Below are 22,771 nucleotides of genomic sequence, written 5' to 3'. Positions count from 1 at the left end.
TACAGGACACAAACAAATACTGTTTCACTGGAAATTTACTAACTAAATAAAAACTACATGGTCTAAACCATCTAGGGCTCCAATGTGGCATCAATAGCACATTCTCAAAATGAAGGATTTGTTGAAAGTTGGTATGACACATTACTTGAAAAGCTTGAGACCTAACAAGGTATCAATGGAAATGTTTGTAATTCACATATGATTTCCTAGCTTACTTTTCAAAACAAAGAATATTAAATATAGAAAACTGTTAAAGCACTGAACTGACTTAAACTGAACAGTCAAGGAAATTCTAAGTTAAGGACGTCACTTTGTCTTTAAAATCACTGCAGTGCAATCCAAGGACCTTTGTTTAGAAAAATTATGTTAAGGTCCACATAAAAACCTCAACTATGAAAATCCTTGCTTTTGAAGATTTAAGTCAGACTTTATTCATAGTCATTTTCAAGCATGTAAAGGTGAAAGTGAGTATGTGTGAAAAGCACATTCAAAGCATTCCAGCCAGGCCAAGCAAAAAACAGAGGTGTTTTGATAAACTCACACACTTACATACACACGGTGTGAGGGTGAGGCACAAACAGCATCTGTGGTTTTACTTATTTTGTTTGGGTGAAAACAAGAAAGAAGAGCCCAACTACCTCTGAACACTGGGCCAGGCTCAAAATCAAACACTATTTCACTGGGGACAGAATGAAGGAGGGGACTGGGAGTCCGGGATTGGTATTTCCGAAGACAGCGCATCAGCTGGTTCAAAGGGGCTGTTAGAGAGAAAGAGACGGGCAGGCAGAGACAGAAAGACAGACACATAGAAGAAATGAAAGAAGTCATGGGAAATAACTAGGATGCTTTGACTCCTATTCATAGATTGCTTCTGTACTTTGAAGGGGGGGGAAAAAAAGGTCAATTACTAATAACACTGTTTCAGGACTGGGAATAGCCAATTGTTTTCAGATGCCAAGCAGACAGTTTATGATCAAAAGTTAAAACCAACATGATAGCACAACATTTAAATGCTGGACAAAATGGGCAAAACTGTGGAGAGCCACACCTATCAACACATACAAAAATAGCTAAAACTGGCAACTTTAAATTAGCAGGCTTGCAGGATTAAAGGAAATCTTTGTTTAAAAAGCATTCTATTGCTCGCTTAAGAAAAAACAGCTCCATCAAACACCATCCTACCAACTACCAGATTTGGATGGGAGAAACAAAGTCAGTGATAGCCCACAGTACAAAACCTTAGAGATCAGAATAGAGTGCACTAAGGTAATTCAGACTACTTATGGCTGAAGCAAGTTATAATTAGTAGGAGATGACTGTGTTAATGACTTGGAGTTGGAAAAACTGTCATATGCCTGCCCTACTTACTATTTCTTTATTTCTATTATTTCTATATTATTATTATATTCCTAGGAATAAATACAGCACATGAGAAGCCCTTGGGAGAAGTGACTTAACAGGCCCGTGCATAACACGTGAAGAAAAATAAATCTTCTGGCACTAGCTCTGACTTAACTGTGAATTAGGGCTGTGTGTTACTGAAGGAAACATAAAAAGACCTGGCTTTAGCGTAAGGTCCTAACAACCTGGTTCCAAGAGTAGCACAGGCATGCAGTACAGCAAAGCAGCATCTTGAGCAGGGGTAGAGGGGGAGAAGAACCGGAGTATTTCATGCTGCTTTAGGATGCAGCAGTTTGTATGGAAGGTCCATCTACCACTTTAATGGTTTTCAATGGAAACCCTCATTGTTTCCATGGGTGGAAAGGTAACAACAGGCATAAAAATCTTTGAGAGAGAGTTGGGAAGTTGTAGCATATCTGTGTGTAGCCGTGTGAGTGAATGAGTGTGTGCGTGCGAGAACAAAAAAGTGACGGTGCAAGATAATTTTAAAACTAAAAAACTAGATACCACTTCAAAACTTTTTCTCCTTCCGTCTCCCCCACTCCCAGAATGACCAGCAAATGACTCAAACCTTTGTCAGACAAATACGAAGTTCATGGACAAGCAAATGCAAATTCATTTTTTGTTCTAGTCATATTTTCCTTTGTGCCTGTGTTTTGTAGAAGGAAGTAGAACAAAGGGAAGGGACAGAGCAGTTGTGTAATTAAATATAGCACAGTAGCTAGTTTAAACATGACTTACCTCCCTCTCCTCGTAAACCCTGGTCTCTAATCAAGTCCTATAAATAAAAAAAATTTGTGTTTAATTTAGGTATTATCATTCACATTCCAGAATCAATCGAGATTAATCAAATTGAGAATCCATAACCTCATATGTTGTCCATGAAATAACAGTTGCTTCCTACCCTGGCTTACCAATAGCAGCGACTCCAAAGAACTATTAATAACAACTACTAAACTTTTCAAAATTAGTTGCTTTAAAGCAGCATCTCTCAGTAGTAAAGTGAAATGTACACCACCCAAAATAGATGCTGACATGAAAATACTGATTTAAACACGCAGTTGGCCAAAATGCATGAAGAAATATCAAGCCAAAAGTTCTAGTTACGGTGTTTGTGGCAAAAATTATTTGAACTGTCATATCAGAAGCTAGGACACCAATTTCCTGTACTGAGGTACATCAGTCAAATGAGTTCTGCTTCGTTTTTTCTTGTAACAAAGCACCTCATTTGCATAGCCAGGCGCACTCTGTTCTTCTCAGAAATGACTCACTGCAAACGGTTTCCTTCACTTGCAATCCACTGTGAAGTGAGAGTATCGTTTACAACATATCTAGACTAAAAGCAAACTACACTAAGGATTTTCTAAACAGAAGAAAATTAGAAAATTCTAGCAGTTTCCCTCTGTATGTCCATTTTCATCATCAAGCTTTTTTTTTTTTTGTTGTTACACAATTACTTTATTCCTTTATACACCTGCACTGCTGCTGAAAGCACCAGTCCTGCCTCTCTGCTGCACCACTGCCATACACCATACGCAAATGTCTACGTGGCCACACTCTTAATACTCAACTAACATTTCACCTTTCGCTCAGCTCACATGCAAAACAGATTTTGTGCCTCAGTGTCCAGGCAGACTTCAAGACTGCTCTCCTGACAAATGACTAATTTCTAGAGAGTAGACTTAAGGATAAAATACAAGCTGTATACATTAGCAAAATTAGAAAGAGGTTGTTGTGACTAGCATTTTGAAAGGTCCTAGCTGGCCTTATACCTAATATCAACCATTATTATTATTTACGATTCAGCATCCAGAAATTTCAAAAATGTGGAAAACAAGTTAAGTGTAGCAGTTTCTGAACACTCCAAAAGAATGCTCAGAACAATATATACTGGGCTGTTGAAATCCTAAGGAACATTCAGTAAATCTGAACTCAGCTTACTGCAATAATTTAATTTTCTTCAATGCCAGAAATATTACTTGAATTACAAATACTAAAAATCCCTGTCTTGCATATAAACAAATATGCTTAACACATATAATGGTATGCAAGAGTGGTTACTGGCTCTCATATTCTTAATGCTGTGGTACAGCTAGCAGCATGAGCGTTGGGACTAACGACAAAAAAAAGAGCAGTGGTTTGTGGTAGAATGTTTCTTTGAAAATGAAAGGACAGGACTGTCAAAAGGCAGTTTCTGCTTTTGGAGAATGGGTTATTTGCAGTCTTACAGCTCTCAATAGCAAAAATGTCTTACGTGGGATCTATGAAGATTCTGACAGACCATCAAGGATTAGCTTAGAAACACAGCACTCGTGTGTACACGATAAATTTAACGCACTGATATTCATAAGGGAAACATCAAATCTACTATTCCTGATCCAAACATTATTAATACTTACATCAATATTGACTGGCTCGATTGTATTGATGTGAACATTGGGAGCTGAAGAGGATCGGTCGCGTTGCCCAAATTGATTCCGATGGTCTTCATCTCCTGGTCGGAGGGGCTGTGGGATTGGAATGGATTTTGAAGGAGAAGGACTAGGGAGAATTGGTGGTCTGAGAAACAAAGTCAAGGAAAAAGAGGATTTAGGTCTACAAATGGCTTCAAATACTGCATAGTGGGTGTGGTAAGTCCTTTTCAACTATAATAATACATACATTAAAAAAACTATCTAAAGGCCTGCATAAAAACAATTTATAATGAATGATGTCTACTCCCCTATGATCAATTGCAACAACACTTTGCTGCACAAACTACCTAATTACATGGCTGTGAAGTGTTCTGAGTTAGAACAAAACAAAAAACCCTAACGTACCGTACCAAACTAGTAATAATAAACCCTGATCTGAAAAATTCATGTAGCCCAACATGCACTGCAGGTAGCAAGATACTCTGCAGTTTCCTTACTTCAGAGTTAATGCAACACACTCTTTTTAGTGGCAACCCATTGAGAACTAAAAATGCTTAACATCTCACATCAACATTACAGTCAGAAGATGTCACAAAACAAAAAGTATGGATGGGATTACTGTTCAATGAGGCAAGACTGAAAATTACATACTGGTCACTCAACATACTTGACTAATATTATGGCCAATGCAATAGGAATTATTAATACTAAAAAGAAACATATCACCTCTTAACCTCAACCTTTAAGAAATAACTTTGAATAGTGCAACATTTCAAACATTATTTACAGTGTTGCAGTTATAAATTTGACTTGAAAGATAAGTGTTCAGACAATACAAACAAGTTTTCTGAAGAAATGCAAATGCTGCCAGTCACAAATGTAGATAAAGTCTTTAATTTATGGTATCATGAATCATATATTTAAAAGACAAAACATCTAAACGCTTGCTTTTTCATTTGTAAGAAGGCAGAATGTCACTTCTTTGGTTAGCCATTCATTTTATTAAAGTACAGTAAATTGGCAGTTATCTCACTCAAGTCATGGTCAGTCACTGTTAAGTCTAACGATTCAATTTAATGGATATAAGGCAAAAGGCCAATGAGAAACATTTGCCACCTTTGTCAAAGAAAACTTTATGTTAAAATATACATGGTATCTGACAACAAGGTTTTTAGAACTTACAGAAAACACAACTCCTAAGAGAGGAGTAGAGTCCTCCAGCCATTCAATTACTCATGGGTTAGTTACCATGCCCACAAAGGCAATGCCCACAGGGAGAAGCTTCAGAAATAAACCATATAGCAGCAATAGGTCCTGGTGCCGCCTCCTATAAGCGAACGCTCCTTGGCCTCTCCAAAGATCTTTAGGGGCAACTAACATTTTCAACAGGATCTCTTGACATTTTCTCAGAAACGGGTCTGCTCTAAAGACGATTACCCTACCTTTCATTGAAGAGTTTATACAGTTTGGCACTGATCCCAGAACTCAATGCTATCTGTATCCTAAGTACCTGTCATCTTTTCCTTCCTGGCCAACAGTCTCACTATTGAGAATGGCAAAACAGAGCGTTTGCGAATTAATTCAAATCACAGCCTAGTAAGTCTTGCAATAAAACCTTAGATTACGTTTGGGAAGTGGGGCGGGAGAAGAATAGGTAGGGGATTTAACCCTACTTAATTTTTCTTAAAAATAGTTACCTATTGTCACATGACAGAATATAAATATTGGAAAGATACTGGGAAGCAATGAACTGAAACTACCAATAGACAAATCTCTGAGAAAGGGCCTTGAACAGCCCAGCATTTCAGAAGATGCTCAGAATTCCAGAAACATTTTTTAAATGCAGTTGATGTACATATACATAAGCTGAAGTTTTCATTCATTGCTAACAAGTGCCTTCAGGTAAAATCTTTTCTATTGTAGATGAGGAAGTTTTGAACTCCTGAACATTTTTGTAAGGAAATCATGCAACTAGAACCCACATCAGGAGATGGGACACTACACAGATACAAGTGCAGGACTTGGTTGACATTCTAAGGCGCTGTATTTTCATGTTAAGGCAAGCGTGTCAGATGCTGCACAGAAAGACTTCAGAAGAAAAGCCTAAAAGGTGTCTCAGCCAGGCCAGTACTGTCATTGTTGCAATAGCTAACTCCTGCTCAAACTTCCTGAGAGTTCTCACTAATAATGAAATTAAGGGAAATGTGTAACAACAAACATCAGATCATTGCACTAGGAGTGACTGTGAGACAGCATTTGAGCTCTGCCACACGACGAGAACAGAAGCAATCAGATTTTCTGTGATCATGAGTAAGCCAAGGGAGAAAAAAAACAAATTGCAAAAATATTGTTTCAGTTACATCCTCCTTTGAGTCATAAATGGTGATCTGCTAAGGGAATCTGCAAATACTTCTGTGTTTCTGCTCACAGGTCATCATGCCCATCATGTTGCTAGCACAGATAGCATGCTATCTCATACCATGCTTGAAAACAATTTGAATAGTTTTTTCTACTCAGTAAATTCTACCTGAGGGAAGTTCAGATCTTTAGAAAACAACTACAGGCTGACAAAGAACTCTCTTTTTTGGAGTCTCTCATAAGCAGTTAGCCGTGTGCTCCATCTATACAATCAGGATTTCATTAATGGGTGTCCTTGGGATGCTTACAAAAAGGTAGGTTATTTTTGCTAAATGGGAATTTTGCTTGAAAAAGGTAACTAGTGAAGAGAAAGACACAAGTGGTTTGCTAGTCAAGATGGCCTACTGAGATCACAAGCTCAGAAGAGATTACCACCAGCCTCTGCCTGTGTGCGGCAAAGGCTGTATCTTAATCTGCATCAAGATCTTGATCTACAGAAAACATGTCACCACAAAGAATGCAGCAATCCTCTTCGCCACCAAAAGCCCATTCTTATAGTATTCCTAAATTTTAATTACTCCAGGAGGGTAGAAGGGACACTGGAGCAAAAAGGACCAGCCATCATCGTTTGGAAAACAGTGACATTGTCTATTCCAGTCGAGTTACAAAACTAGTTCTGCAGGCTATGCAAACATAGTGCCAGCAAACATATTGCCAAAAAAAAAAAAAAATCAAGAGGACCAGAACACAACTGGTGCAAAGAACTGTTTACTGTGGCATACACGTACAGCAGGCTGGGGCTTAAAGGAGCAGCAGTTTAAATACCAGGATCTGAGTTTCTGTTGCTCCTGTGGCCTTTGTGAGCAGTTAACAGCCAACCTGCTAGCTAGAGGAGACCTTCTACAAATAAGGTCAATATTCTGACATATTAGAGAGGTTATACCACCTCATCTTGCACACTTTCTTCCAGCCTCTTAGATGTGGACATTCCTTTAACAAACGATTCTCAGCTTCCCAGGCAACAAGCTGATAGAGTTGTCAAATATCGATCTAATATGTTATAACCTTTCCTGGCAGTATGACGGAACATGCTCTTTCCTTGGACCATGTATTTGGGATAAGCACATTGTTCCCTCCCTTTTTATCAAGACAAAACAGAAAGAGGTTTTGTCAGGAGACAAGAGCAATTGCAGACAGATGTAGATTTCTACCCTTTGCCAATCACAGCAAGTGCCAACATGTCCACAGATTTACTATTCTACAAAATTGGGTCCACAGGAAAGAGGAAGGTAACTCAGAAAAGTGCCCCTGCATGCTACATTCTATATAAACAAACAGTTTTATAAATCATATACAGTACCTCCACTGGATCTTAGAACTTACAATGATACAAGTTAGTTCATTTTACAAATAAGAAATAAAATTTTAATACAGATTTTCCTCAATTTCCTTTAACTCACCAATGTGATGTTTCACATATTTAAGAGCTGGTCTACTCAGGAAAGATTTTTCTTAAAAGAGGTTTGTTTGGGCTTCAAGATTTTTGCTTGGATTTTTATTTTGCTGTAGTTAGGCAAATACTTAAACCGAAAATTCACATTCACCTAGCTTCAGTTACAGGGTGTGTGCCACTTGCCTTTTAGAATGACAGCATCTCTACTGGACTGAGATTTTTCTTCTCCCCCTCCCAGCCTGAACAAGTGCATCTCAGTTTAGCCACAGGGCTCAGTGTAGTACACACTATTCACCTGGTAGGCTGCATACTCACACCCAAGCCAAACCTACTGCAAGCTAAAATGTATATCAAGGCTTTTTTTTTTTTTTTGTTTACACCAGAGTACAATTGGCTTTGGTTTTTGTTACTGCTGTTAATGAAGAACACACTGCACTTCCACCTTCAAGCAGTTTCTAAGGACTGCTAAGGATCTGGGATACAATGGTATTTCAGCTACACTAGCAAGCAGGTAAACTGTAAATTCTGGAGGCCAAACATGTTCTATAATTATGGTGGTACTCCATAGATACTGCCAGAAAACAAAGTAATTTTTTTCTTTCCCCATCTCTGCAGTCTGGAAATAGTCAATAACCCCAAATCACACGTTGATTGGGGAAAATGATAGCAGTACAAGTTTGTAACTACAAGCTAGAGAAGATCACTCTTACAGCATCCTGTGAAGTCAGTCTAAAAGCATCATGGGACAGGTCTGTAACAGTCAAAATTTCATATGGATTAGTGCATTTTTCTATACCATGATAACTTGTTTTCATCCATGTTGGCTTGTAGGTGTAAAACAACTGCCAGGATTATCACAACAGTGTGCATTTATAGTGGCCTCTGGGCCCAGATCAAAGCTTAGCAATGCTTTCCTAAAATTTCTGATAGCTTCATACACCAGGGGCTATCAAGAGAACCCACACATCTGTCGTTAGTCCTCCAAACCAGGTTTCAGTTCACTAGCATGTTTTTGCAAATAGAGTTTTGGGGAGCAAGAGGTTTCTGCCACCTGTTGTACAGACTAAAGATGATTTTTCTAAAGGTTCTGATACCAGGCCTTTTCTGCTCAGCAAGAATGAGCATCAAGTTGGATATTGTAGGAAGGTTGTTAACGTTTACATGGAGTGGTCTGGAAAAGGTCCGGTGCCAGAATTTTTAGGGGAAACGTTCATCATTCTTTTATGCAATAGAACACAAAGCTTTTGCTCACTTAAACACATGGGGATCTAAATGGTGTTGTAGTACTAAATACAATATTGTAAGACTGTGTCTTTGTTTCCTTGGCTTTTCAGAAGCTTTTCTAGACATTTAAATATCTTCAGCTGAGGCAGAATGATCAGTGAACATTTGGAAGAGAGAAAGGAAAGCAGAGGTGTTTAATCACAGGCTGGAGCCTGCTCTAAGGCAGGGACTGGCAAGCTTCCAGGAATGGTGCACCAGAGAGTCCCCCCTCCTTCCTCAAATTTAGAAGATCAAGCGTGTTGGGAAATGTTGTTTTTCAAAGAGCCAAGATGTTGCCAACCTGCTTACCAGCAGTGTTCTGCCTCAAGCAAAGCAGATGCTTTCAGTTTCTATCGAGTCCAACCTGCCTCTGCACTATTCAAAGTCTGACCATGCACCCCCTTACCACCCACTCCACAGGTTACCTACCCTGCCATAACATCTGCCTCATGAGTTTGCTGAGTTTTGCCCAACATCACAACATCTGAGAGAACAGATGGAAGTTGAAAAAGACAACTTTGGAATATTTTGAATAGCTAATCTCTCCCCTTTTCATATATCTGTAAGATCCAGGGAACTGGGTTCACAGAAATTCTGTGCTCATATTTTAGGAGCAAAGATACAGAAGAAACTTTATGATAGTGCAATGAATGAAATGAATACAATGTATTATATACAGTTTGTGTACTTCAATTTTATTACAAATGGCTATTGTTAGGGAGACCTACACTTTAATAATTCTTTCCAGTTAAGTGCAAATTATAACTAAAATGACTGCTTTCGCACAACAGGATAGTGCAAACTGAAAGAACTAAAATGGGACAAAAGACCTAATGTGGAGGCTGGACACATTTTTATAAGGGGTTCAGAAATGTGCAAGTGGGACCGTATGCGCTCCCTTATCTTGGGGAGGAACGTCTGGAGGGACTGCCTATGGCTTACAGTTGGAAGAATAAAAGGCTACAGGACTGGATTGCATTAGGATGTTACACATGAGCAAAGTGAAACAAAGTTCTCCAGCATGTTTAGCAGCTTTTGCATCACGTCCAGTGGTCTTTTCCTTTATGTCCCTTTCTCTTTCCAACTTCTCCATTTGATCCCTTGACAATTTCTCAGCATGTCACACACGCCTTTGCTCTTGAGCTTGTCTTGCAACACAAACTCTTCCTTTCTTTGAGCACTTTGCCTGCCGCTGGAATCCCTTCACAAGGCTAAAGGTGAAGAAGGATGTTTGCCTTCTCTTTCCTCAGGTTTACCAAACGATTAGTAACATCCCTTCCTCTGTGGGCTGCGCCATGCAAGATGCTAGGAGAACAGAGAAATCAAAGGAACAATTATTAAACTAATAAGTGTTAATAAAGCACTAGTGCCTCATATTTTCAATCCCATTGCCCAACTCTGAAATTTCAATCCCTTACTCTTTTCCCAGACAAGATAACCTCCTATGTCAGACTTTTTTTATTCCAGTTGAGCTGTTGTCCCATACTGTAGCAGTACCCTTTAACAAAACCGTGGGCAAGTATATGTTTTTATAGAAAAGACCAGCATTTTTTTTTTTAAACTTTAAAAAAAAAATTCAGAGAAATTAGTATTTCCACAATTAGGTCTTTAAAAAGCAGAGAAGTATTATTAAAGAAAAGCAAAAGGATAACTGGAGAAAGGTATGGACAGTGCTATATGCTCATACAATAGCATCTGAGCTGCTTCTGGAATGGAAATATTACAAACACAGATGCTTGGGGAAAATTGCATGACTTTGTAACACGCATACTACTTATGAACACCAGCTGATGATCATAAACCATTTTCAAAATAAACAGAATTTTGAAGGCATGATGTATGCCTTTTTTGTTTAAAAATGAAGTGACCAGCAAGGCAAAAAAGCAAAAAGTAGAAAGCTAGAAATCTTTTACAGCTCCTATAGCCACAAACATTTACAGATGCAACACTTAGGAAAAGCTCCAAACTGGCAAGTATATTTAAACGTTAACATTTTTATATATGAGAAGTTAAAAACGTTAAGGCATTAACCAGCTTTGGTCTCAGTTTTTCCTTTCAGTTTTTACTTCACAAAACTAAGACTGCCTGAAGTAGTGCATGTATCAATTAAGATAATCCATCCTGTTGTATCCTCATAAACTGGTAAGAAAACACGAAGGTGAGGCAGAGGCAATTGAAAAGTAAGAAAATTTAGCATATACCAATATTAGGATTTGGGCTATATAGTGCCTTTGGCATCCACAGGCGTTTAACACAGTTGGTACGAACAAGCTTCTTCACAGATTAATAGTTCTAGCCCGGTTATAATTTCAGCTGTACCACGAGAAAGGCTGAGCCTGCTTAGCTTAGAGAACCACAACAGCAGCCTTGTCCACAATCTGCTGTACTAACATCCATGGGATATAAAGGCAACATCCACTACCTGCAAGAGGTACTTCCAAATTTACTTGAAACTGCACAAAACAGTACAAATAAGAACATCATCTCTCTTTGTACTTACCAAATGGGGTTCCCTCTGCAGGACTGTCAATCTGTTTTCCTGGGAGGCATCATATTTGATCTTTCATAAAATAGTCTTGGCTGTCCAGGGAATTTCTCTTCTAGTTAGAGTCCATAGGTGCCTGCGTAGCTTCCAGCGGTGTTTCTGCTTTAGTTTGGGCACAACGCTCACTATTCCAAGAGAGCCCCTCTGCCAAATTCAGTTCATCTCCACACAGCACACATGTCCTAGGAATGCTTTTCTGAAGGCTTTTGTATTTGGTGTTCTTAATAAATCTGCATCAGGTTTCTTGACTTTGATATACATCCTTGAGTTACTCTTCCCTGGAGATTTGTTCAACTATCTAGTGCTGGGCGGTGTCAGTGATCTCTTCGCTACTGGGAACATAACCTAAATACGACCACTTATCTCTTCACAGAGAGAGGGTCCAGAATCTTTGTTGGAAATACAGGGAATGGAGGCTGTAGTCAGTTTTAAAAGTCTAATTTTACAAAACCTGGATCTGCAGCAAACAGATGCTACTGCTATATCCCAACATCCAAACAGGAGGAAGACAGCTGTTCTGGAGGATACTAAAGCAATGTTTATGTGGAAAAGCTACTAAAGCGGTATTATGAACCTGGAATTGGCATCTGTTCACACCAATCTTATAGTGGTGTGTCTTATTCTGAAACAGAAGTATGTCACTTCAAGACAAATAAACTGTAGTTCGATAACAAACTAAAAGAATTTGTGAGGATATAGTTTTGGTTTGCATTAATTTTAAGTATAAAATCTTTCCAGTTTAGACCAGGTCTAAGCTACCATGCAGAAGAAATCAGTTTAACAGGTAAGGCCTCAATTCTACAGACACTTACGCACACGTTTAACTTAGGTTCATTACTAATTTATATCATTCATGTGAATGAAAACATTCACTTCTTTGAAGTTAAGCATAGGTGGATATATTTGCATGACAAGTCAGATTACAAAAATGTAGAGAGAGTTGCAAAGCAGTATTTTGAGTGTTTCTAAGCACACAGTACTGAAATGTTATGTTATTAAACAGCAGGAATAAGGTCATACCCAACAGAATCTGAGAGGGGCACTGAGGGGTACGATCCAGATGCTGGGGTGGTCTCTCCTAAGGAGGCCTCCTCCTGTGGTATGGGGTGATGTTCAAAGAACTTGGAGACAAACAGCAAACTGTGAGGCAAGAACAAAACAAAAACAACCTAACTTGTGCAAAACCCAGAAGCTTCACAATATAACACTCAAAGATTGAAAAAAACCAAAAAAAACCCCCAAAACCCCAAAACCCCTCACTGATCAAATTCTAAATTTTAAAATAAAGACTGTATTAACACATTAATCTGCAAGATTTGTTAAAAATATTATTTACTTGACAAAGGATCAAAAGATCACGCCTTAAACATACCTTTGCGGAAAGTAATTTTTTAATCTTTTAGTTGAAATTGCAAACATCCAGTTCCTCAAGAATGCACAACTTATACCTATATGTTGAGTACACGAACTTATTTTAATGTTTGCACTGATGCAATGCCAAAAAACAAATGCCAAATGGATAGAGCTATGTTACCCATAAGCCCTGAGCACAAACTCTAGATATGCCCAAGGAAACAGTTACAAATACCAACATAAGCAGAAATTAAATTTATTCTTTGGGGAAAAACTAGCATTTTAAATGACTCCTTATATGAAAGTCTATCTAAAAGACTTAATAGCCTCTGCTGAAACCAATCAAATAGAATACAGAGCCACTTTACACCAGATCCTTAACCTACATCAAACACACAAATAGATCAATAATCAAATTAAAGAACACATGACTGTTTGGGACATTCTCTTTTATGTTTCTTACCTAGGCATCAAACTCACTAATGGATTTATTTTCAATCACTGTAAAACCAACTGCAATTTCACCATATTAAACTAGTGTCTCTTAACTTTTTTTTAAGGTTGAAGAGGATAAACCCGCATCTAAACCCACATCTAAACATTTAAACAGGGCCCTAGCCATCACATAATAACGAACCAGTTTTGATTAAGAATAACAACTGTGAACAATGAGAAGTCTGTCTGATACAGTCAAGTGCTCAGCCACCCCATTCATGCTTCAAAGAAAGCATTTCATAGTCCAGCAAAAAAATATGAACTGGTTGTCTGAGCTAGCACAGAAAGAATATGAATTATGCAGTCTCACAAGAACAGTTGAACTCCTATATTTTTTCAGGCACCTCCTCTGACTTCCTGAATTACAGATTTAATATAAGAAATCACTGACAGCTGTAAGCTTAATAAAAGGCTCAACTTTAAAGCCAATTGTGATTACTTACTCAAGTTGGTCATAATTAACACACATCAGTGGTACTTCTGTACTACAGCGCTGGTGAAATTTGTAGCCACATGTCTGGCACCGGAATCCCTGGAAAAGCAGCTTTCGACAAAAGTCGCAGAATGCTAACGTGAAGAATGTTTTTCGTACCTATATTGTCAAAAATAATCACAATTAAATAGAGTCCTTCTGTAAGCCTAAGATAGGCTATTTGCTTTTACCTCCCTCAAATACACTTAGAAGCCTCTTTTTGGATGCTGGAGCTACAGTTTTATATATCAAACAGATTTACATAAAAGATTGTCTCCTTTTTGAAATAGTCTTCATGCATTAAAATTTTCTTTCAACTATTTATTGGAATTAATGCTTCACTTCATTAGCAGTAAGAAAAACAGCAACAAATCTTAAGCAAAACAGTGCACTATTATTATGCTAGAGACAAACATTCAGAATTTAATTGGATACAACCTATAAAAACAAAAGCTGCTGAAAGATTATCTCATCTTCTAATTTTTCCAGGAGTCAAATGACATTTCTATCCAACACTCACAGGACTGGAAATACACATATGGCTTATATATATGGCTTCTATGTATGGTTACATATATAGTTGTAATTTTGACTACTGAAACTCAGAAACATTTAAAATCGTAAAAGGGTGAACATATATTATCCCCATATTATGGGGGGGAAACTGATTTAGTTTCATTTTCAAATTTAGCAATATTTGGCATAAAAACACATTCTAGTTGTATTACTACATGTAATAATCAAAATTTCAGAAGGATCTCAAAAAAATGTTAAGCCTACTAGACCTTCATCTAACTAGCCATAGCCAAACTAGCTTGTTTGAGTAAAATAGTTTAAGCAGCTTGCAAATAGAATTTTGGTTTTCTATTTAAATAAAAGGTCTTTCTTCTCAATGTGACAAACATTATTTCCAGGATTTTGTATGTAGCTGGAACCGTTCAGATGGATTCTGTTTAGCAGCTTCCATTTACTTGGTGCCTTATCAGGTCAAAACATATTTGTGCACTAGCATCATTGATGATGTCAGCACCGCTCTGGGAATAGTTAGTTCATTAGTTAATTGCTGCTGCAGAGCCAGCAGGGAGGCCCAGAATACATTTTATACATACAGCAATACAAAAATAGTAGATTATTATTACAGCTCTGCAATGCAGTGCTGATTTAAACCCCCTACATTTATAGGTTTTAGAGGGTGTATTCCATCCAAACGTGAAAGTTTTAAGGGCGATCAAGTACTCTAACATTACTTATTTCAATTACAATTCTATCTAATTCACTTAAGCTATTGTGATTAAAAGCTTCTTTTGCAACCCTCACCACATCCCACAGATACAAAATATTATTCAAAGTTGTTAATTTGAATTTGAGAGTACCAAGTTGATTTAACCCTACTCAACATTTCATAAAAACCAGTACATACAAAATTGTGTGTCGTGAGTGGCACATTCTCCAAGACTTCCACATGCAACTCCTCTCCCGTGAGCCAGGAAATGTCAGTGTCCCAGCCAATTGGCTTCTTCTCTCTGAAGCGTAAATAAGCCTTTCATTAGCAGCAGCCACAAGCCCTTGCAAGTCTCCTGCTGAAGATGTGACATCAGGTAGAAAGTTGCACTGTCGGGGTTTGCTACCCAGTCTCTAACGGCAGGAAACTTTAAAGGCAAGACATTAAGCTCAGCACATACCAAGGAAAGCACACCTTCCCTGGACAAACTGCATGAAAGAAATGCACTTTTTCAATCAGCTCCAGTAGTGACCGATTCCTTGGTTCCAAGGTGACAGATACCTTTCTGATCAAATAAAATGCTTGTGAAAGTACCTGTTCCATAAGAGTTCCAAAGAGATGGCTAATTTTGTGCAGTAAGATAATCTACAAACTTTTTAGGGCTGGAAACTCCATTTTTTTCTTCCCCACAGGAACTCTATATTCAGTTAAGAATGCACTATAACCAAGTCAAACAAAACCAAAAAGTTAACCAAACCTATTTAATACTTGTTTGGTTAGCATGAGTTTGATTAATGAGTGTTTTGCCAGCAGTCTATAAGCTCGTATTACTGTATATTATGCCTGTTCTTGAAGTGATTAAATCTTTTTCTAAGAGTTTGCCATTCTTTTTAGACATGTCTTCAAGGCACAAATTGTTTTACTGCAAAGTATCTTATCATTCTGAACTCTGAAAACAACTTCCACAATGTTGGATAGAATCAGCCATACTGGGTAACTCCAAGAAGAGATTCTAAGAGCAAAAACCATCACACACAAACCATACCCATCTTGTATTCTGTAAACAGCACAGCATTCTGGAATAAGACCTCTCATCATCAGAGCTTTCTTTAGGCTGTCTCGGACTGTCACTCCACATCTTGCTGGAACCTAGAGGTCAAATATAAAAGAAATTAATTAAAACAACTTCCAATTTATCGCCCCAAACTGATGCAAACATTTGACCCTCAAGTGCTAAAACCCACTTTTCATGATGCTTTACAGAATGCTAGGTAAGAGTTTTTCAAAATCTTTTTTGTACTGTAGAAAATTTTATTGGTGAATAGTATATAAGCAACCTAGCTCAGCTAGAAGAGAGAACAAGCTCTACATTTCTATTAACATTTGGAATGAAATCTTGACCCAACTCCAAAAGTGACTTTCCAACTCTTCTCAACTTGAAGAAAGTAGAGATACAGCGCACAGATAGCTAATAACTACGTACATCTGTAAAAAGTTCAAGCCAAGCTGTAAAATTAAGTGGGGCAACATGCCAAGTGGAATTAAAATGAAAGAACTAACTTGGACTGCACTCAAAAAAACATTATGATAAAATGTAAACATTTTATTTTCTATTTCTAAAATAGAAGATAAGCATGCACACAAGTAAAATAAAACAATCATCTGAGTCAGGCAGACCATCATCTCTCACTTTAACCTATATTTGCAACTCTACAGACACTTCCTATTTGAAAAACATATTCCTCTCTTCTGTTTCACTATTTGAAAAGTTTAAATATCTAACAGGATGGGAAGAATGGAGAAGCAGACTAAAACTAGCCAAACAAAGAACTGCAAACTATGCAAAGTAAAGATATTTTCCTTGCCCCTATTCTAGCTGTAGGCATATCTTATAGCAATAAGTATATCATGTCTAGGTATACCTGTGATTTAACAGCTTATAGTGTCAAGCCATAAAAACAGAACAATACATAATGTGGTGATTAAGTGTAGTTAAGGTGTTGAGTATTACCCATGCACTATTTCTAGAACTCAGTAGTGAAAATATTTAACACTTTAGGTGGTATACACACTGGGACATCTCCTGTAATCACAGACAGCACCTCAAACACGAATCAAAAGAAAAACCCACAGACTTAACTAACCAAAAAAGTCTGTCTGAATACCTGAGACTCAATTCTAGCTTGCTAGTGGCCTAAGCCAGAGCCCTTGGTAGCCGAAAGCAGTCTCTTAATCAGCTTCAACTGGCTTTGGATTGAAGCCCAGTTTTTGCTCCTTGCACTTAAATTTCCATGGGTATTTAGGGGCCCTACGTCCTACTTAAAGATGACAGTGAAAAGTAGCAGTCTATTTCAAGTAGCTTTGTGAACACCACTTGAGGTTATGCTATATATTGCACTTCTAGAACACAAACATATGCTCTCTCAGAAGAGACAAATTAAAGGAATATTTTGCTTCACAATCTTCCTCCCATTAATATGAAAGTGCTTCTTACGGGACATTTGTGCATCTCATCTGGTCAACACGTAAACATTTAAAAAAGCAAATGTCTACTAATTCCTTGGAAAAAACATCCTATAGCATACTGCTTTACAACCTTGATATTCAGCCTTAAGCAACTTTGTTTTACGCGTTCCATTACTTCTTAATGAATCTTTTTATTAATCTAACTAACTTCTTCCCATCATAGAAGTTAACACTGTGGCTTTCAATCACTTGTAGGTCATTCCTCCAGCATAAAACATCCTTAATTGTTACTAATACCTGTCACTGGTATTAAGAGGGAGCCTGGGAGCACCCATTATCATCAACAACTTTCCATTAAAAAGCTCAGCCCTCTGTTGCTTAAGACTCTAACAAACTAATTGTTCACACTGAAACCAACTGTTCATACGGTCGTTCCATGACCGGTACCCCCTGCTCCCGAACCCTGGCAATGCGGTTAGCATAACTAGCACCATTTTATGAGGTAAGTAGCCATTTTCTGTGACTGAGCTGGTCACGTATTCGTTCTCGTTCCCCTCATTATCAGGCCCTGAAGGTCCTGTGAATGAAGCAGACAAACCAAACAGACTTCATCTTCCCCCCCCTACCGGCCTCAAGGCTCGTGGGCGCCAGGCCAATTACTCCCTCCCTTGCTGGCCTTGAAGGTCCCAGGCAGCCGGAGCCACCAGGTGGTGGCGATGGCCCCGCCACAGAACAGGGAAGCGTAACAGCACCCAGAGCACTGTCTATAAAACCAAGCAGTTACCAGTCCTAAGGGGGGAGCTTGGACTGGAGGTGCTGCTGGACAGTGAGACCTGGGACCCGCCAGCGGCCAGGGACGCCTCCACCATCCTCTGCTTCCTCCGAGGATTGAGGGAGTGACTCGTATTCTTTCATATGGATTTCGAGTCTAGATTATGATTGTTATATTGATACAGCAAACCATGTATTAAAGATGTGACCCGATCTGCAGAGGGTCCAGGTGACTAGAAATCATAAGTTAAGTTGTATCATAAATTCTGTATCATGCTACTTATAAATTGTACAATATTGATTCTGCTTGTAGAAATCCTGTGCCATTCTAATCATAAATTCTGTGCTATATTAATCGTAATATCCTGTTAAGAAAATAAAGCTTTAATTGTAACCACAATTTAGCGCCATCATCATTCTGCCAAGGATCCCTAAAAACCTGTCTGTCCCCTCATTGTTGGGTGACAAGTTCTCCCTGCGTCCAACATATATATTTATAAATACAGAGTAAATATTTTTAAGAATTTGACTAAATTCTCTGAGGATTTCAGAGGTGTGCTCCAACCTCCCACACACGTCAGAATCAATCATGAACCATTTCGATGGAGCAAGCAAGTATTCTTCGTCTCAAGGCTATTTTTCCTCTAAGTACAGCTCCCGCTGGATTGAGGCAGAGCTCCCACTGACACTTCAGGTCTACCTTTCCAGCAACCTCAGTTGCTTCACCACCGATATCCACAGTGGAAGAAGAAATTCAGATACTGAGAGGGTGACAGACAGACCGCGGGGGAACAAGGGGAATGGAGAGAGCCAGGAAAGTGGCTGGGCATGAAGGAGCAATGGCAGGAGAGAGGCAGGACAAACTTAAGAACTGACCAGGGAAAGCATGCATATACTGGGAGAGGGCATCACCATCAGCAGGTTGGTGGGAAACAATCAAGCAGGACAGAAGGAAGACAGACTGAAGAGCTAAATGAGGCAGAGGATAGGAATACAGGATACGATAAACTACCATGTAGGGGAGAACTGGGTGGAACAGCTGGGGAGGCAATGGAAGCACATCCTGAACAGGAAGCTTTCATGCTGTGATTAGGAGAAAACACAGCTCATTTTGGACAAGGAGCACCAGGGGGAAGGGAGTGCCTACGAGAAGTGTTAGAACTGAGCACAGACGGGGGAGAGGTTCTAACTTAGGCAGAAAACTTCAAGGCAGTAAGTATTAAAAGAAACCAGGGTAGTAAAATCTAGACCTGGGTGAGGGAACAGAACAGGACAAGGAGGAAAAGCCAAGCAGTGGAAAGGTGACTAACATTAAAGAAGAGATGAAGAGAAAAAGGAAAGGAGCCTTGTGCTCACCGGAAGACATTTTCTTCCTCCAGCACTGATCCTCCATAACAGGCAACAACATCCTCCACCTCATGAAGCAAAGATCTGCATCAGGAACCTAAAAGTTCCAACTCTATTAATGAATTACACTGGTGCAAATAATGCCACTTCAGGTGATTTTTTTCTTTTTAATTTTGCTGAAAACAAGATTTATGAAGTTACAGGCTTCCTTTTAAGAGTTTAGTAAAGTCAGAAAGGCAAGCTCTGAAAACTTGGGAAGTATCAGAATGAAGGTTGCCTACAGCAACACAAGTGCAATAGAACTATGAAAAATGTGCATTAAACATCTTGCTCACTTATCATTCACTGTTCCTCAGTATTACTTCCCCAAGTCCCCTTCATTAAAATCCGAGCCACTTTTATGCAACTTGCAATTAGAAACATGGATAGAACATTTGTTCTCTTCACTGCCATTTGCAACAAGATCCAGCTAAAAAACAGTTAGGGAACTGTTCTGATTACTTTCAAAAATCATCAGAATCCTGAATCAGCATCACATTTAGAACATTCTCTTACAGAACTCCTGAGCAGAGAAACAGAAGGCTAAATTAAAAGAACTAAATACTAGAATAAATCCCTGTAGTATTGATTAATCATTTTCTCAGACTGGTACAGTACGGTCTATCACCATCTGTGCAAGCAGCCCCTCAGCCCCTACCAGCACCTGCTATAAAGCAGAAATTTCACCCTGCAAAGCATTCCCTCTAAAACCTTTCTTTGCCCCCTCCATCCTCTTCTGACACCCAAATCACGGCAAAGTTAAAGAAAAATCCCACTCCAAGAAAGTGATTTGGAGAGCGACTCAAACGTAAGAAAAAAACCAAAACAAATTCTTTTTTTCCAGCTAACAGACAGGCTCCCTGAAGCAGGAGTTTCAGAACAGCTTCCTACTCACCCCAGCCGGAGGGAGGGTGTGCGGCCCCGCAGCCTGGGAGTGCAGGGAGCAGGAGCCCCGGCGTGTCGCAGCCCTCCGACCCGCCGAGCCCCCGGGCTGCCTGCCAGGAGCCGGCAGCTCCAGCACGGCAGGCAGGCGGGCACCAAAGTGGGTTTATCAATTCCATCAAGAGTTTTGACAGGATTCCCACAGAGCATTTTAACTGAATCACATCAGCATTTTTTGACAAAATCGGTTCCCCATGAGAAAATTTCTGATCTACTCCAAAATACGCACCCTTATGACTGTAATCCAGTAAACTGAACAAAGCCGCATTTTATTGAAACAACGAATGCTTAATATTATTTCAAACCCATTTTGTCCACGTCCATCCATTATCTTTTGATCCCTCTGTTTTGTAACTAAGAGAATCTAAATGTGTTTCACAACAGTTACCACCTAGAAATTCATGCTACTGAATTAGGGGATCTGTTTCCAAATTCTCACTGCTAAGGGTTTTCTTTTTAAGTTACTTATATGCCTAAGATTTGTAGATCAGAGAAGATTTAGGTTTTTATAACAATTTGAAAGTTGATTCAGCAAACAATTTTCAAAAGCAAAGAGCATGAAAGAGTATGGGCTATACAATACTAAGGAATAGTACAGAAGCTGCCAATACAGACTGCAAGCTGCGTTCAGTGCGCAGCTTAATAATATACCAGAGAAAGTAATTCACTTGTGTGTCTTGAATCGGGCAAGTAGTGATTCAGGAAGACACCAAAACACATGCTAAACTTTGCAAATGTGAAGTCCCAAGGAAACGAATGAAAATTATTCCAGATTCCAAAAATTCTCAAAGCAGAATCTTACTACCTAGACAGATTAAACAGAACTATAGCACTTAATTTCCTCATTTCTTTTACTCATGTAAACTATTTCCATGGACAGTAAGTATTCACAACAACATTGCTGATATATATTTAGTACTGCAGCCACAAGCATTTAAGTAATGCATAATAAATCACCTATTTCTGTAAATCAGGTCATTCTCGATTCAGTCAGAAATTCAGGGCTACATCCCTAAATAACTCTTACATCACCTTTCTAACATCAGAGCAGAAACTGGCATAGTCTCAGTAAGATAAAAATGCTTCGTTACACCAGTGCAGTTTCCAATATTTTACAGCAATAAAGAGACTGAAAAGACTGAGAAGCACTTCAAAAAAATCCATGTAAAAGTATTCTCTGAAAGTGGAGAGGCTGGACAGCTCTGAATATCTAGCAGTATACTTCTCAAAACTAATTAGCTGGTTCAGTTTTTTCCTCAGCCTAGCACTGTAGTTCAGCCCACTTTAGCCAAGTGGTATGTATGTATGTAAGGTACATGTAACATACCTTAGAGCTTCAGAAAAATTCTAAACAGCTGAATAGAGTACTGGGTACAATAACAAGAATATTCCAAGTAGTATGGATTTCGAAATATCACTTCAAAGTACTGATTTACTTATCACAACACATACACCTTGAAAGATCACACTTTTTCCCCCCTGGTACCTATATGACTAACAAATGCCAGCAACATGCTCACAGAATTCAATGTGTTGGGAGAGAAATAAGCTAAGCTATCTTTTTGCCAAATAACTAGTTTTGCCTTCCCATGTGTTAGGTTTTCTGGTAAAAATCCAAACATGAGATCCACATTTAGTTTCTTATCTTAGGTATGAAGGACAAATGTTTAACCAAATCAGTCAGTCACTCTTTACAGAACCAACAGATAAAATTAACCCCCTCTGTGGCAAAGAGCATCATCACTGAACATCACATCCTCTGTAACACAAAGAACACTGCTTTCAGACACAGCTGTTCTGGATTTCAGGGCATGATGCTCTGACCAACTTCCAGGACAAAGCAGCATTTAAGAATATACATTCTTAATGGAGCACATTAGTAAGACAAATGGGAGACAATTCCATTGCACTAAATCTTGTTTCCAAGGGAAGTTGAACAGAATTTACCCATTTTACAAAGCTGTTACCATTCCATCACATGCAGCCCATTTAACTTGCAAAGACATTGGTTACCAGCACCCACTTGCACCTCCAACACAATTAAGGGGTACTCATTTGTAGAAAACAATGGATTGATTTATGTCAATACAGAAATATTTGCTGAAGAGTATACCATCACTAAACCACATTGGATCAAATCTGCTGTGCCTAGTCAACAGTAGCCTCCACCCTACCATTTTTCAAGCTTTCAAGGGACAGCTCCCAAACTGTGTTCAGAAGAGCACTGGTC

The 22,771-nt window shown here is 38.8% G+C and overlaps 1 protein-coding gene across 2 annotated transcripts in view; it reads right to left on the bottom strand.

Annotated features, from left to right (window-relative positions):
• BRAF (B-Raf proto-oncogene, serine/threonine kinase) overlaps positions 1 to 22,771 on the bottom strand; it is an 81,013-nt gene that overhangs the window by 19,856 nt on the left and 38,386 nt on the right. Inside the window, exons 4-10 of one of the 2 annotated variants that reach the window (XM_050893735.1) lie at positions 16,022 to 16,125; positions 15,175 to 15,277; positions 13,726 to 13,874; positions 12,455 to 12,574; positions 3,801 to 3,960; positions 2,143 to 2,179; positions 639 to 758 (exon numbers count right to left, since the gene is read on the bottom strand). In XM_050893735.1, coding sequence (XP_050749692.1) covers positions 639 to 758; positions 2,143 to 2,179; positions 3,801 to 3,960; positions 12,455 to 12,574; positions 13,726 to 13,874; positions 15,175 to 15,277; positions 16,022 to 16,125 — 793 coding nt within the window. The remainder of the gene's footprint in view (positions 1 to 638; positions 759 to 2,142; positions 2,180 to 3,800; positions 3,961 to 12,454; positions 12,575 to 13,725; positions 13,875 to 15,174; positions 15,278 to 16,021; positions 16,126 to 22,771) is intronic. The other variant, XM_050893744.1, reaches the window with a different exon arrangement.

The sequence above is a fragment of the Gymnogyps californianus genome, chromosome 1 (genome assembly GCF_018139145.2).
Source record: "Gymnogyps californianus isolate 813 chromosome 1, ASM1813914v2, whole genome shotgun sequence".
NCBI classification, from domain to species: Eukaryota; Metazoa; Chordata; class Aves; order Accipitriformes; family Cathartidae; genus Gymnogyps; species Gymnogyps californianus.
This window is presented reverse-complemented; position numbering and strand designations above follow the sequence as displayed.